General features: G+C 42.6%; 1 protein-coding gene across 2 annotated transcripts; it reads left to right on the top strand.

Moving 5' to 3' along the window:
• The first annotated feature begins 669 nt into the window (after nt 1-669).
• Nucleotides 670-8,604, top strand: zfand5a (zinc finger, AN1-type domain 5a). 2 transcript variants are annotated; one of them, XM_080499518.1, is made up of 6 exons: nt 670-870; nt 4,083-4,244; nt 4,947-5,049; nt 5,188-5,273; nt 5,764-5,892; nt 6,581-8,604. In XM_080499518.1, the coding sequence occupies exons 2-6, from the start codon at nt 4,085-4,087 to the stop codon at nt 6,727-6,729; spliced, it is 627 nt and encodes a 208-aa protein (XP_080355644.1). In that variant the 5' UTR covers nt 670-870; nt 4,083-4,084; the 3' UTR covers nt 6,730-8,604. The 2 variants fall into 2 exon arrangements, with proteins under 2 accessions (XP_080355644.1, XP_080355645.1); XM_080499519.1 differs by having other exon boundaries at nt 670-942.
• The last annotated feature ends 5,282 nt before the right edge of the window (nt 8,605-13,886 follow it).

Genomic DNA, 13,886 nt, shown 5'->3' with positions numbered 1-13,886 from the left:
AAGAACAGGATCTCTCGCAATGTTGAGGGTTGATCTGCATCTATGCATCTACCCGAGGGCCTCAAACAGGCAGCATTAATAAGTTGCCCCTGGTTATAACCAACTGTTAACCCTTGTCCTTTGTTTGTCGTTATCCCCTGGAAAACATGTTTACTGCCCTGAGAGGCACGGTGTCATCCAGAGCCCACCCATAACAAACAGGCTGTATATTTCTCAGGTTGTAAATCTACACTTGTGTTGTGCCTCTGATAGAAACATTGGTGGCAGGAGGGAGGGTGAGGCTGATTCACCAACACAACACTCCCCTCTTAAAGATCTCGTGCAAAAAAAGGTCCTCTGTTCATCGCTGACCGGTTATTACGTTCATTATTCAGTCATGTCAGCGCGATTATTCATTCATCCTTTTCTTTTGGGTGGATTACTCAATAAAAAAAAAAGATGCGTGTCCATGTAGGAGGATGACGAATGTGTGTGTAATATCGCCTTCCTGGCCGCGCGCGCATGCGCAGTGCGCACAGCGCGAGCACCGCCGTCTGGCAGAGGCGTGAGATGCGCGCGGGGGCTCCGCGGGCAGCCAATGAGGGCACGTTGTTTTCCCCGTGACATCATCCGACACTCCTCTTACTAAAGAAGGAAACAAACACATCCATCCAGAAAGAAACGGGAGACGGAGCGAGGAAGAGGTGGGAGGGCTCGGAGGCCGAGGAAAGGAAGAATTAAACCCCACTAAACCTGTCTGACACGGAGGGCCGCAGGAAAAAAGAAAACAGGACGCTAGCTTAAAGCCCCCCGCCGCCGCTGAGGTCGACATTTTTCCTTCAAACGCCCACTTTTACCCCTTCATCTCTGAGAAACTTCGATTTTTAGCAGGTGATGATCTTGGATTATTGCTTTTTCTTAACAACAAGGATGCATTTTGAAGTGATCTCGTCTTTTATTGAGGTAAACACGGAGATAATTGAGTGTTTGAATAAGCGATGGTGGGTCTTGGCGACCTTTAACGGTGGATTGAAAGGTCAGGTGGTATTTCTTTTTCTTTTTTCCCCCTAAATTGCCACCGCTGGCACCGCGTCGTCGACTTAACGAGATATCACAAGCCCTTAAACGTGACTCCGTCTGGGAGGAAAAAAAACAAGGGAGGGAGCTTGGTAGTGCTCGTTGCTTGTCTGTTTTTCTGTTTGTCCTGAGCTGGGGGATGGGGAACCAAATCCAGCTAATTCCTGTCTACAAATAGAAAATTCATAAGCCGAATGGGCAAGTCGAACCAGAGAGTTTCCCCAGAAATGACAACCGAGCGTTTCCCTAAATATTCAATGAAGTGCCAGCCTGGATTTTCTTGCGTTGCGTTTGCATGGGGGTGAGACGAAGGCGACGTTCTGCTGGGTGGTGAGAACTGTGTGGCACCAGCGAGTGGATTCTGTAAATGTGATCGTTTAATCGTACACGTTTGCTTGGTTTTGGGGAAAAAAAGAGGTGGTGGAAAAACCTGTGGTAGTTGCTGGCATTGAGGTGAATAAGAACGATGTCTAAACAGGAAGGACGGGAGATTGCAGACAAAGGAGGAATGAAGAAACAAAGGGGAGCAGAGACCACACTGTCTAGACTGTGGGTTATTTCACCTAACATCACTGTTGTTGCCTCTAATGTCGGTCCCAGATCCGTATTTTTAGCACTGCATGCCCCTTTTCAAAGAGAGTATTTTAGGGCTTGTAACTAAACAACAACAGAGGGTCTTTTTTTCTTTCTTTCCTGTTCTGTCCTTCAGTGTGACTCAGGAGTTTTCAGCCCAGCAAGGCCTGAAATATGAGCTCAGCTTGCGGCTGATAGAGAAGCTCTGTCTTCCCCTTTTGTTTGCCTCAGATTATCACACGTCCTCCTCCTGAGGCTCCACGTCCAAATTGCAGCCCTGCCAGTTCCTCTGTCCTGTGAGGGGTTTGTGTGTGTGTGTGAAAGGAAGCAGTAGTTATTATGCCCTTTGCTGGAAACCCCCTGACTTACCCTCCGTAGATGTATTTCACAAGGCATCTTTCACTTTATTGATGCCATGTTGAAGACTGTTCCAGTTCGAGATGAGTTCATCTACTTGTTCATAAGGTGGTTTTTGTCAACTGTCAGGTCAGCACCACTGCTGTTTGTCTGACAGCCGGGCCAAAGGTGACAGCTGAGCCACACTGTCCACTGTGGTTCTGTGTAGCAAAGTCAACTTGTATATCACATCTGTTAGTTGTTTTTGGGGGTGGGTGGGGTGTAATTGTGTTACTGTAGTCTCAGATTAAAGCGCTGTCTTTGCTACGCTCACATGCAGCTATTTACATAATAACATTGATTTTATTGATGCTCTTCCTGTGTGTGGAAAATAAAAAATAATTTCCTTTCGAACTACACAGTGGCGATCAGACTCTCCCTCGGTCCTCCTGTCTGGTATTTTTCAGCAGTCAGCAGCTGAACACGTGACGCTGATGGAAGAGAAGGTCTTTGTGGGCTTTTCCAAGGAAACCCTTTGTTGACACAGCGGTGATAGCATGCAGAGAGGGTAGAGAAATGGAGGGAGGACAGACGGGTAGCTGGGAAGGGGGGGGTGGTGGTTAGCTGGAGATTGAATGCCTCTTGTTAGTTGGGGAGGTCACGACTCCTCAGCTGAACTGACAGGACGTTCGGAAATAACTGCCAGCGTCTCCTGGAACATTAAGCTGTGCATGCCCTGTTTGTGTCCGTGACCAGAATATCGAGGGGCGGCACACCAACGCAAGCAAACCAGCTGCCATGTTGCAGCAGAACAGTGCCGGTGGTTGTTTACTAGGGAAGTGTAATACTGGTAACGTGTATACTGGTATTTGTCGGAGGAGGTTTTGTCAGATGTGATCAGGGAAATTGTACCAACACAGTACTGGCAGGCACGACGCTTCTTACTCAACTAATCTCTGGCTTCCTGTCTTGTCGGTTTGTTCATTCATCAAGGTGTTTGGTTTTTTTTTTTTGATCTGTTGCCTCAGGAAAGTCAGAGCCTCTTGTTTACGCAACTTCCTACTGTATTGCGTCGCAGCAGAGGCGGGTGACGTCATAGGGCTTTTTGTTTTGCCAAGACGTGCACAATCACACTTGGTCTGAGGGCGTATGTGTGTTGAGAAATGACTCGGGAAGTTCTGAAATGCCTTGTGTGGTAGGAGGGAGAGGAGCACTTTCTGTAGCTGCTGACCTACTTTGTTCATCCTCCGTTATTATCTTGCGTTATTTGGAAAGAACAGAGCATGATTTTACCTTGTGCGTCATGATTGTTATGTGGCAAGGGTCCTGGCACTGAGTCAGCTTTGTGCAATGTCACTTACTGATTTTTTGTTTTTGTTTCGGCAATGGAAGGAAAACGTTGAAGGTTGATGTCTTAACAGACTAGATTGCTGAGTGTAGATCTGCTCTGACTATATCGGTTAACATGACAAACAATAAGAAAATCCAAATGTAAAATCTGTCTGTAATCACACTGCGCCTCTACATGATCCTGAAACCTTTATTGCCAAAATGAGTCTGGGCAATTGAGCTCTACTGTTTGATCATAGGAGTTTATATTCACACGTACCTTTGCTGTTGGGAAGTAACTGTAGAATGAAGACAAGAGTTTGAAAAGAAGTGTCTTCATTTGAAAGTGGGGTTAGATATGGGGATTTTTTTTTCTTCCCATTATGAACTCTTTCACCACAAGGGGTGAGAGGATGAGGGAGGGAAAGGGGGGGTGAACAAAGCTGAAGCACAACAGAGTGTCCAGCGTCTGCCAAAGGTGGTGAGCAGAACACAGTGAGTTTTGTTTGTTCCCTTGACTTCCCGCGGAGAGAGGAGTTCATTACTGTATTCGGGCTGAAGGGCAGGTCAAAACAGACGAGGCACGCTGTTCCCGACTGTTCGTAACATGACAGCGCTGTCTGTCACCGCAAGTTTCGCCAGAACCAGATTGGCAGGGTAGCAGCTGGGAAAACCTGCGTGGAGGAGCGTGCTTCAGCTCTCACGTGCTGCTTTTCTCATTGAGGCATTTGTGCAGAAAAAAAAATGTCTATGGGTCTAATAAACACTTCTCTCTTTTTCTCTCTTAGCAATGGCTCAAGAAACCAACCAGAGCCCGGTGCCCATGCTTTGTGCCACAGGTTGCGGTTTCTATGGAAACCCGAGAACCAATGGCATGTGCTCTGTATGCTATAAGGAACACCTGACACGGCAGCAGAGCAGTGACCGCATGAGCCCCCTCAGCCCCATGGGTAAGACCACAGCACGCCAACAGGAAACGTATCTGCTGGGTTTGTTTGCTTTTTAAAAGACCAAAACAATTGATTTTTGGTAGAAAACAAAATAAATATCACCAGGGGATTGGTTATAATAAAACTAATAGTTTAACTAGGTACAAAATAACAAGAGCATTATTTTTATGTGAACAGAAACCCACAGAAAATAGTGTTTTTTTTCTTGAATGCACAGCTTTAAATGCAAATACCTTAACCTGCATGCTGCATATTGACGGCTAAAGATAAGAAGTGACTCGAGAAAGTTTGTTTTCCCCCACCCTTTTGTTTTTCCACTCCGTGGTAATGAAAGGCAGCCGTTTTTGTCATTACAGTGTTCAAGGTTAAGGGGTTGTCAGTCATTAGGACATTTTTAAGGTCAAACACAAGTTTCGCTTGCGATGAAACACAACAAAGCAAGATGGTTTCACTGTTAAATGACTACTTCGAACCCTAATAAGCTGTTTTGTATGCAATTTTAAAAGGAGAAAGTTAAAGGCGATTATTATGTATAATGCATCTAAAAGATGTATGCAACTCTTAAGTAGTGCTTTAAGCGATAAAATGGTTAAAAAAATATGTGACCTCAAAAAGCAGGATGAAACAGCAATGATGAGAACTGCTTTGACTCTTTTCAAATGTTTAATTTGTCTCACTGAGTCCACCTTGTCCCACGTGCAGGATCAACTGCTAGTCCTACCTCAGAGGCCTCGGCTATCCAGAGACTAGAAGCCAGTCTAGCTAAGGTCGACGCCTCGCCTGCCTCTTCACCAGAAATGTCTAGGTCAGTATTGACTGTGATGGATTTTTTATTTTTTTTCCCCCCCTTCCCTTCGGGTGACTCGTGAGTTCTCCTAAAATTTGGAGAATTTGTGCCCCCGCTGACTCATTGATCTTCCATTTGCCTTTTTTCACCCTGCAGAACTGTTCAAGGATCTCTCCCCGTGACTCAACAAATGACAGAGATGAGCATTTCGAGAGAGGACAAGCCCGAACCCTTAGAGCCTGGTGAGACACGCGTATAAACACACCGGTTTCTTGGCGGGCATGCTGCCAGGACATCTGACACATGGCCGCTTGGAGAGCTCACACGCAGGACATTTCAGGAAAAGCATCACTCTCGCCTCGGTTTTATTTTTGATGCTTTGCCGCGCACCTCAAACGAGACTGTCGGTTTTACTTACAGCCTCCGAGAAATAGAGGGTGCCTAAAATTAAACCCGTTTTAAAAATATCTCTACACCAGCGGGCATTCTCAGATTTTCTAGCAGCCTGCCTTGGGCTGAGTTCTGCACTGTTTTCTGCCAGTAACAAGAAGGCCAATTGAGAGATAACAAAACATGCTAAATATTGTCATGTGAGACGAAAAAACACCATTTAAGATCCTGGTGTTTGGTAATCATATTTAAGTCCAGATGGCTGCCTTGATCGTCTGCTCTCGTAAATTACGAGGATTATCACTTTTTACTTTCTAACACGTTTTCTTTCATTCTCTGTAGTTGTATGCCAGCCTGCTGCTTCTAGCCCGACTCCTGTAGCTTCTTCCAGCAGTGAAGACAGCAAGGGCGACACCCCCAAACCTAAGAAGAACAGGTGCTTCATGTGCCGCAAAAGGGTGGGCCTCACAGGTGAGCAACCGGAAGATTCAATGCATCCTCATTTTCCTCTGTTTTTTTTTTATTTTACCAGCTCCAATAGCTTTGTGGGAAAAACATCTTTATTTGTAATACACCAACATGTCTTCATATGTGAGATAATAGTGGTCGATGCTGTTCTACAATATTACATTCTGTCTTTGTTCATTGTTTAACTTCATATATGGCATTAGAGGAAAGAGAAAAGTCACTGTTTTTATTTCTAATTAAAATCCAGTCTTGCATTAAAAGTGCTGGTTGGAAAAATATATTTATGAAGGCAAGGAATTGAGTTTGTTGTTAAATATTTCTAATTGTGCTGTTTTTACCAATGTTTAAAGGTGAAAAAATAAAAATACAATTAAAAAGTAAAACTTCCATGTATTTGATGGTTTTTTTTGCTATATTCATCATTTTCAGTTATAATTTATGAAAATCCAAAATACAGTATCTGAGATTATTATAAATGTCCCAAGTTCAGCTGTTTTTTCTTATTTCATCAACTGGAGAACATAATTAAAGAATGCTTGTCAACTTTATTAGTTTATATGTTATGAACACATAAGTTTATCCAATTTTGAAGTATATTCCTTTTTTTTTTTTTTCCTGGGTGTTTAATCTCTTTTGATGCTGGTCAACCTCCATATTTTTAGCTTCAACCTTTTGACCTTTGTGTTTCTAGGCTTCGACTGTCGCTGTGGCAACCTGTTCTGTGGTATCCACCGGTACTCTGACAAGCACAACTGTCCCTACGATTACAAGGCCGAGGCTGCCGCCAAAATCCGCAAAGAAAACCCTGTGGTGGTCGCTGACAAGATCCAGAGAATATAGATATGAAGACAGAAGAACAGCACGGCCGCCACATGGGAACACCATTGACAAAGACTGGAGTATGCGTGTGAACCTTTGAAATGAGCACTGGCATGAGTGGCTAAGTGAGGATCGAAAGGACTTGATTTACCAAATTGCAACCTCAAGAAAAATGGTGGGAAAAGAAGATACAATTGAAAAGATCCTGTCCGAGCAAGATGCATGAATGATCACTTTTCTCCTTTTTTTTTTTTGATTAATTCATTAGTTTGTTTTATCCTATTTTCTGTGGTGTGAATTTGCCGCTGTTCAGTCCTGTTTTGTTTTTTTTTAATTCTGAGAATATGTATCGTCTTACTAAGGACAGACCAGGCTAAAAATGTCCAGGATATGCTGTGCTCCTCTCACCCCTACCAGGCGCCATTTTGTGCCAAACCGTAAAACAACCATGTCACCCCAGACCCCGTCGTGCATCACACACACACACAAACACACACACACACACACACTGCTAGCATTCAGACGACACACACAGTCCGTAGTAGTCATGTCCCTCAACCCCCAGCTTCTTGCGGGCTCCGTTGGTACACGTTAGTCGGTCAATATCTCTCACGGTGCACAAGGAGATGTGTCGTTTCGTCTCTCTTTCCTAGCTTTACCTACCTCACGCCTGCTGTGTTAAGCTACGTCGTCTTCCCTTTTACTTTGTCGTCGTCATCTTGCTCCGACCCCAGCGGGGCAGCGGCTCGTCATGGCGGTCGGGGCCCCGGTGGCCCTCTGAACAGCATGCCCGCGTCAACTCAATTGTTATGTAGCTGCTTCGGTTTGTACGCGGAGGTGTCTTGCTAGACGTTGGGGGAGAGGGAACGAACAAAACGACTCCACATTTCACCGAATCCAAACGTGTACGACAGTCGTGTTCAGGAGTTTACCAGCTGGTCCCGAGTTGGTGGATTGTAATCACAGACGCCTGGCGCAGGGCTGTGTGTACCGATGTGTGGCCTGAGAGGAAGGCTTGCACCCTTTCCTGACGGGCCTGGGGGGGTGAAGTTAGGCTTCATTATCATAGGGGCATGAATGAATGAGTGAATGAATGAAAGAAAGAAAGAATGGGATAAATGCATGAGTTACTCTTCATCTGCATTAGTGTTTTTCAGAATTATCACTCACGTTAGGGTTTGAAATGTTTTACTGCTAAGAGACAATTATGTTTTTATTTGCTTTATTTTTTTTTTTTTCCTTCGCTTCCATCACCCTGACGTTAGCACATGTATTCAGTGCATTTGTGGAATTAGGGCATGTGAACCATTTTTATTTTTTGCGCTAACACAAAGTGTGTGTGTATGTGTGTGTGTGTCATTCCCTCAACCCCCTTTTGACTGTGGAGCTACCTGGTTTATCAGCACATGTTTACAGAACTACAGGAGCATGCCAGAGCTAGATTTATGACAAATACTAGATACCAAGATTAGATGTAACTTCATCTGTCTAACAGCTATCTGTCTGTGTGTCTGCTATAGATCACCTTAGAAAAGTGTGTGTGTGTGTGTGTGCGAGTGTTTTGTGCGAGTGTTTGCGGGCGTGCATGTGCACATAACTGTGCAGAGGTGTGTTTTCAAAGCTGCCTGACACATTAAAACTCACGTATGTTTGTGACTTGTGTTACCCCCCCCCCTTCCTTTTTTTCCCCCTACCCCTGTAAGGATGTATTTTTCATTTAAGAGATAACTGTATCCGTTTGAGTTTTTCCTTTATGATTCTTAGTTATATGCAAATTTGTACAAAAAATGAAAAAAACAACAAACTGTGTTGATATTTATGTATTACATATAATCTTGCTATCCAGCATTACAACAGAATAGTATCATGTAAATAAAACTGTACAGAGAGACATTAGCAGGCTTTGTTGTGTGCTTACTTGACCGGCTTGTTCTTCCAGGGCTGGAACTGAATATCATTCCTCAATATCAGTTGCCCCCTTTCAACCGAGGTCGCAACAGTAAGTCATTGTAATGTTGCGCTGGAGACTTGGATAGTTTTCATGCCGTTGCTGCTGAAGCTGAGATTTCCAGACTTAATCCACTGCGCCACCAGTGAGGTGACACTGGGGGGTTTTCTTTTTTCATGCAGCAAAAGTATATTTTAAGGAAAGAGATCAGAAGTAAAACATTTCAGTGAGAAGATTATGCCATATTTAACAAGTATCAATGATGGCTTTAAAAAAAAAAAAAGACAAACAACTGTTTTTTTCACATTGCTTGACCTACAAACCTGTTTGTGCCAAGTTCTCCTATTTTGAAGCCAGAAAACTTAACCCAAAACAGACTTTTTTTTGTTCGCACAAAGTATGTTTACTTTATTCTGCACACAGGAAAATTAATCTCTGCTGCGATGATAAATGTGCTTTGAAATGTGACGCTAAAACATGCCATGACACGGAAGAGGAAGTTTTGGTTATTTTGGCTCGGCGGTGTAAAAAAAAAAAAAAAAACCCCACTAAATGTTTACCTCCTTTTATGGTAACAAGATGTCAGACACGAAGGGGAAGCTTTCACTGTCGTCAGCAGTTTTAATAAATCGTCTCCTTGTAAATATAACACAGCAGTTTTGCACAGTTAAGCATGAATGGCGAGATGAGCGAACGGTGCCACACGTCAGCAGCTCCAGTGTTACTCTGTAATACCTCACCCAGGCTAACCCGGCCTCGCGCTGCAAGCCTCGCCTAACTCCTGTTCAAACCTCGTCTGGGTCACGTAGGGAGGGGCTTAATCCCTGTACCCTGCAAGAAAGCACTCCTGTTTGATGCTAAATGGGCTTGTGCAGTACACGCAGGATGCTCGTGTGTGTGCATGTGTGTGTGTTTCAGACACAATGTGCTTTCTCACAGTCGTGTTGGGAGCTCCAGGCCAAGAGTGCGTTCACAGATGGCGTCACAGGAACAGCTGCTCAGACAGCTGAGGTGTGCTCATGTGGTGTTCCTGTGACACACACAGAGAGAGAGAGAAAGAGAGGGATCACATTGTCTGGACACAAGTCTAAAATACAATGAAGAGTCTCCCAACGAGGCCCATCGAGACCCAAAAGCTTCAAATGTCCTTCCAAGCGATTTGAATCAAGAGGATTACTGGGGCCCGTAAAATCAGCCCCATCGCCTCCGCAGCAAATAAACAACTGACCACATCAACCAACCCTGACTGCTGACCTGCGGTCTGCAGGTTCCTTTGAACCAGAGAGGACAGGGTTCATAAGTGACGCAGTGACAGACAAGGAGAGGATTAACACACTCCAAATATGACCTGGAACAACTGCAGGCGTCCAACATTGCTCTTTTATAAGACGCACACACTCTCCCAGAGTCACTGAGCTCTCACGCACACATCAACCTATAATTTGTTTCACTGATGTGAGCAGTTGTTTATTTGTGCCACTCTCTCTCTCTCTCTCTCTCTCTCTCTCTCTCTCTCTCTCTCTCTCTCTCTCTCTCTCTCTCTCTCTCTGTCTTTCTCGCTCTTCCTGCCTGCCTGCCTCTCTCTCTCTCTCTCTCTCTCATCCTGTCACTGGGTGTGACCAGAGGTTAAAAAGCTGCAGTAAATGTAAGACGTCACAGATTTTGATGACAGATGTCATTGCCAGATGTTCAGCGGGGTTGAAAAGTTATATGAGGCCACAGAGTGTAAATATAAAGCAGATGATAGGCTACTGGTCTATCAGGAAGAAACAGTCACACCCATATTCATTGCATCTTCTTGTTATGTGCAGCTGTAAAAAAAAAAAAAAACTAATATTGTTTCTACATCATATCCTCAGTGATTCCACATTTAGTCAGAATGAAGTGTGATTCAAAGGGGGAAATGGTTTTCTTGTGTTTTAATCACATGAGATATTGTCTTGGGTCCACTGCCTCCTTTAGTACGTAGGAAAAGCGTGGTAAGACAGGTATGGTTGTTTTCTTGCCCCACAAGAGCAACCAGGAACACAATAGAAACAACTGTGCTCAGACTGACCCGTTGTCGTGACTGTACAATGCTTAAAGTGACAGATACCGGAAGTTGTTTAACTCCACATCCGGTTTAAAACGCGGAAGTGTGGAAAAAGGCTAATTATGACATCACACACACACACAAGCCTCCATTACCCAGAAGGCTTAGCAAGCTGAACGTAGTGATTCGATTCAATTCAACTTTATTCATATAGCACCGAATAAAACAGTAATTTCTAGGTGCTTTTAACAAAGAAAAACCCAACGAATCCACATGAGCGAGTGTAACCAGGCTCAAGCACACTTCACTGGTTGGCTCAGACAACCTCACCCACTCTGCGTTGTGTGTTTTGTGATTGAATGAAGACAGGAGGCTGGAACATTTTTTGTGTCACCATTTAAATGTCCTGGAGATGAAACTGAACATGCGCTGGTCAGGTCCACGGCCGCTATGGGTTTTCCACACAGAACACACTATAACAGAAATACACATGAATTACTGGAGGCTAACTCGTGAGCTCATGTGATGTGTTCAAACACTACATCAAACACGGTAGTTTACAGTACAAACACAATTACAAAATGAACAAGTACACATAATAATAATATACAGTTTCATGCACAGTGTTGTTCTCGACAACCCACCTCGTGCAGACCTCATGTGAACTGAATATAATTCCTGAAGGAGGCGCTATAGAGCCATTGAATAATTGAATGAAACCGAATCATAACAAATGGAATGTACACCACTTAAACCTTGTTACATGCCCCCTGCTAAATTCCACTTGCACCTCAAAAATCAAGGAAAAGAGAAAAAAAAAATGTGACCAGCAAGACATCCCAGGTACAAACAAAAACAAAGACACCAAGGAACGATAACGATTCATAACACAAACACAAATAAATTTTTTATCAGGAGGACACATACATAAAATCATAGTCACAATAACCCAGTAACAATACGACTCAATAGAAGAGTTGGTGCGATAAGGAGTTGGCCGGACTCAACACACACCGGGGAAGAAATATGCCGTTTTATATATTAATAAGCAGAGTGACTATAATTTACCTCAATTCAGGAAATACAAACAACAACAGATTCAATAAAACTCATCTCTCATTGATAACATAAAGTAAAAGCAAAAGCATTAGCTACTTTCTTTATATTGCAAAACAAAGATAAATCATATGAATGCGTCCCTGTCTTCTGGAGCATCATCTCAATAAGTCTTGCCTGCTCTGGACACTGTATGGCTCCTCACTTCAACATCTGTAGTAGCTGGCTCTGTGTTGCATTCTGCCAACTCAGGCCTGCCTGGAGCCAGTGTGCTTGACACAGAGTCAAGTGTCTTGTCAGATAGAGCAAAGCTCAGGTCAGCGTCCATACCATCATTATTTGCTGCCAAAGCCTTGAGTGTGGGGAGCTCAAACTGTGAGGGGCCATGACCTGACTGGCCGACAAACCGATGCCAGTCGATGGTACATAAGCTGCATCAAACTGCTCAATATCCTCTGGACACTGAGACAATCGAATGGTCAGAAGATACAGGGAGAGGACCATGCTCAAAAGGCCTTTAATAGGACATTTCCCTCCAAAGTTTACCCACTGCTGCCCCCTGGGGGTGTCCGCTGTGTGAGTGCAGCAAGTTTGCAATATATTTCCAAGCATGTACAGTAGATGTTTACCAGATCTGTGAATAATACTGAATGCTCAAGTACAAATTAAGTTGAAAAGCTGTACGCAGTACTGTTGTTGCAAATACTCAAGTAAAAGTACAACGTAGTCCTCAAACTTGATTACATTTGTTACTTTTACATTACACTGGCACTAGCAGGCATTTCATCCCAGTTACATGTGAAAAACATCTGTATTAATCTTATTTCTCAGACAAGTGATCAAGTGTTAAAAATTTACACAGCCATTTCTTTTATGAACAAATAGATTTTGGGCGGGCATTTATTTGACACATAAACCTGAAACAAAATGCTTTAATAATTATACTTACACTTTTTAAGTTGTTAATTACCTGGTTGAACTGCACCGAACCAGTTGTAGGACATTGATAGGAACATATGCAAACTGAAACTTCTTCTGAGATGTTAATGATGGATAGAAACAAGTATATACTTAATAATTGCTATATGAAAGCTTTAACACCATTAGCTGTGTCCATACATTCATATTTGTTTTAAAATGCAAAACCGACTAAAATTAGGCACCCACCAATTAACTACGTAAAAACGAAAGTTTCTAAACATGATTCATTGAGTGCTACTTTCAAATAATGTTTTATTATCATTATTTATTTTTTCAAATAAGCATGTGTATGGTACATGCAGTATTCTTATATTATACCTACATGCATACAATACCCATTTTAAGTAAGTAAATAAAAAATGAATAATTGAAAATTTATATTTACAAATACCACGAATTAATCCATTTATATTTTAAACAGCAGGTCCTCCATACAAACACATGTATTGAAGGTCTGCCAAAAAATATTCTATCCAAATAAGACAAGGAAAAAAAGAGAAAGATAGATGCCCTCCATACCCTTCCTATACTGTATATCCACCTCTATACCTAATTATTTTCTTCCCCTTTCACCATGTGCTCAGACACCCACTTCCTAAAATTCTAAATAATGTTTTGAAATGATACTATAAAACACATCTGATTATTGTTAACACCAAAAGTAAATACATTAGCTAGATGTGTTAATTTAAATAAAAACAAACAGATATACAAACAAACAAACAAGCCGATATTAATTAAAATGGTTTTCAAAGAATTAAATAAGTCGATTGGTGTTTTTAAGTCATTAATAAAGGTACTCTAATGTTGACAACTACTATGATGATTAGCACATATCCACTCTTGGCATGTGATCCCTGACTGGTATCAGTAATTGCTTGGAATAAGTGTAGAAGTTATTAAAGTGACTGTACTCAAATCCTGTCGTCACTCACCTGATAAATGTTTAAACACAATTGAAGTTGCACGCACACAAAAAGTACAATAATTAAATAATGAAACCTAATCACACCAATATCAATATCTCCGATGTGTTACTTTATTGTAGAATTTTACATTTTAGAAGGTCTTTACTTTTCGTGAGAGAAATGCCTGTCCTGCAGGGGGCGCTCATCGGTCTAGGTCTGAGCCCGGCTTGTCACCTCTGGCACAGGAAGAAGA

This window comes from Blennius ocellaris, assembly GCF_963422515.1.
Source record: "Blennius ocellaris genome assembly, chromosome: 7".
Lineage (NCBI taxonomy): Eukaryota > Metazoa > Chordata > Actinopteri > Blenniiformes > Blenniidae > Blennius > Blennius ocellaris.
The sequence above is the reverse complement of the archived record's forward strand: the minus strand, read 5'-3'. Positions and strand labels throughout refer to the sequence as shown.

Coding starts and splice junctions, on each gene's coding strand:
- zfand5a (XM_080499518.1), top strand. CDS start 4,085: ATGGCTCAAGAAACCAACCAGAGCCCGGTGCCCATGCTTTGTGCCACA. Junction 4,245..4,946: donor GAGCCCCCTCAGCCCCATGG/GTAAGACCACAG, acceptor TCCCACGTGCAG/GATCAACTGCTAGTCCTACC. Junction 5,893..6,580: donor CAAAAGGGTGGGCCTCACAG/GTGAGCAACCGG, acceptor TTGTGTTTCTAG/GCTTCGACTGTCGCTGTGGC.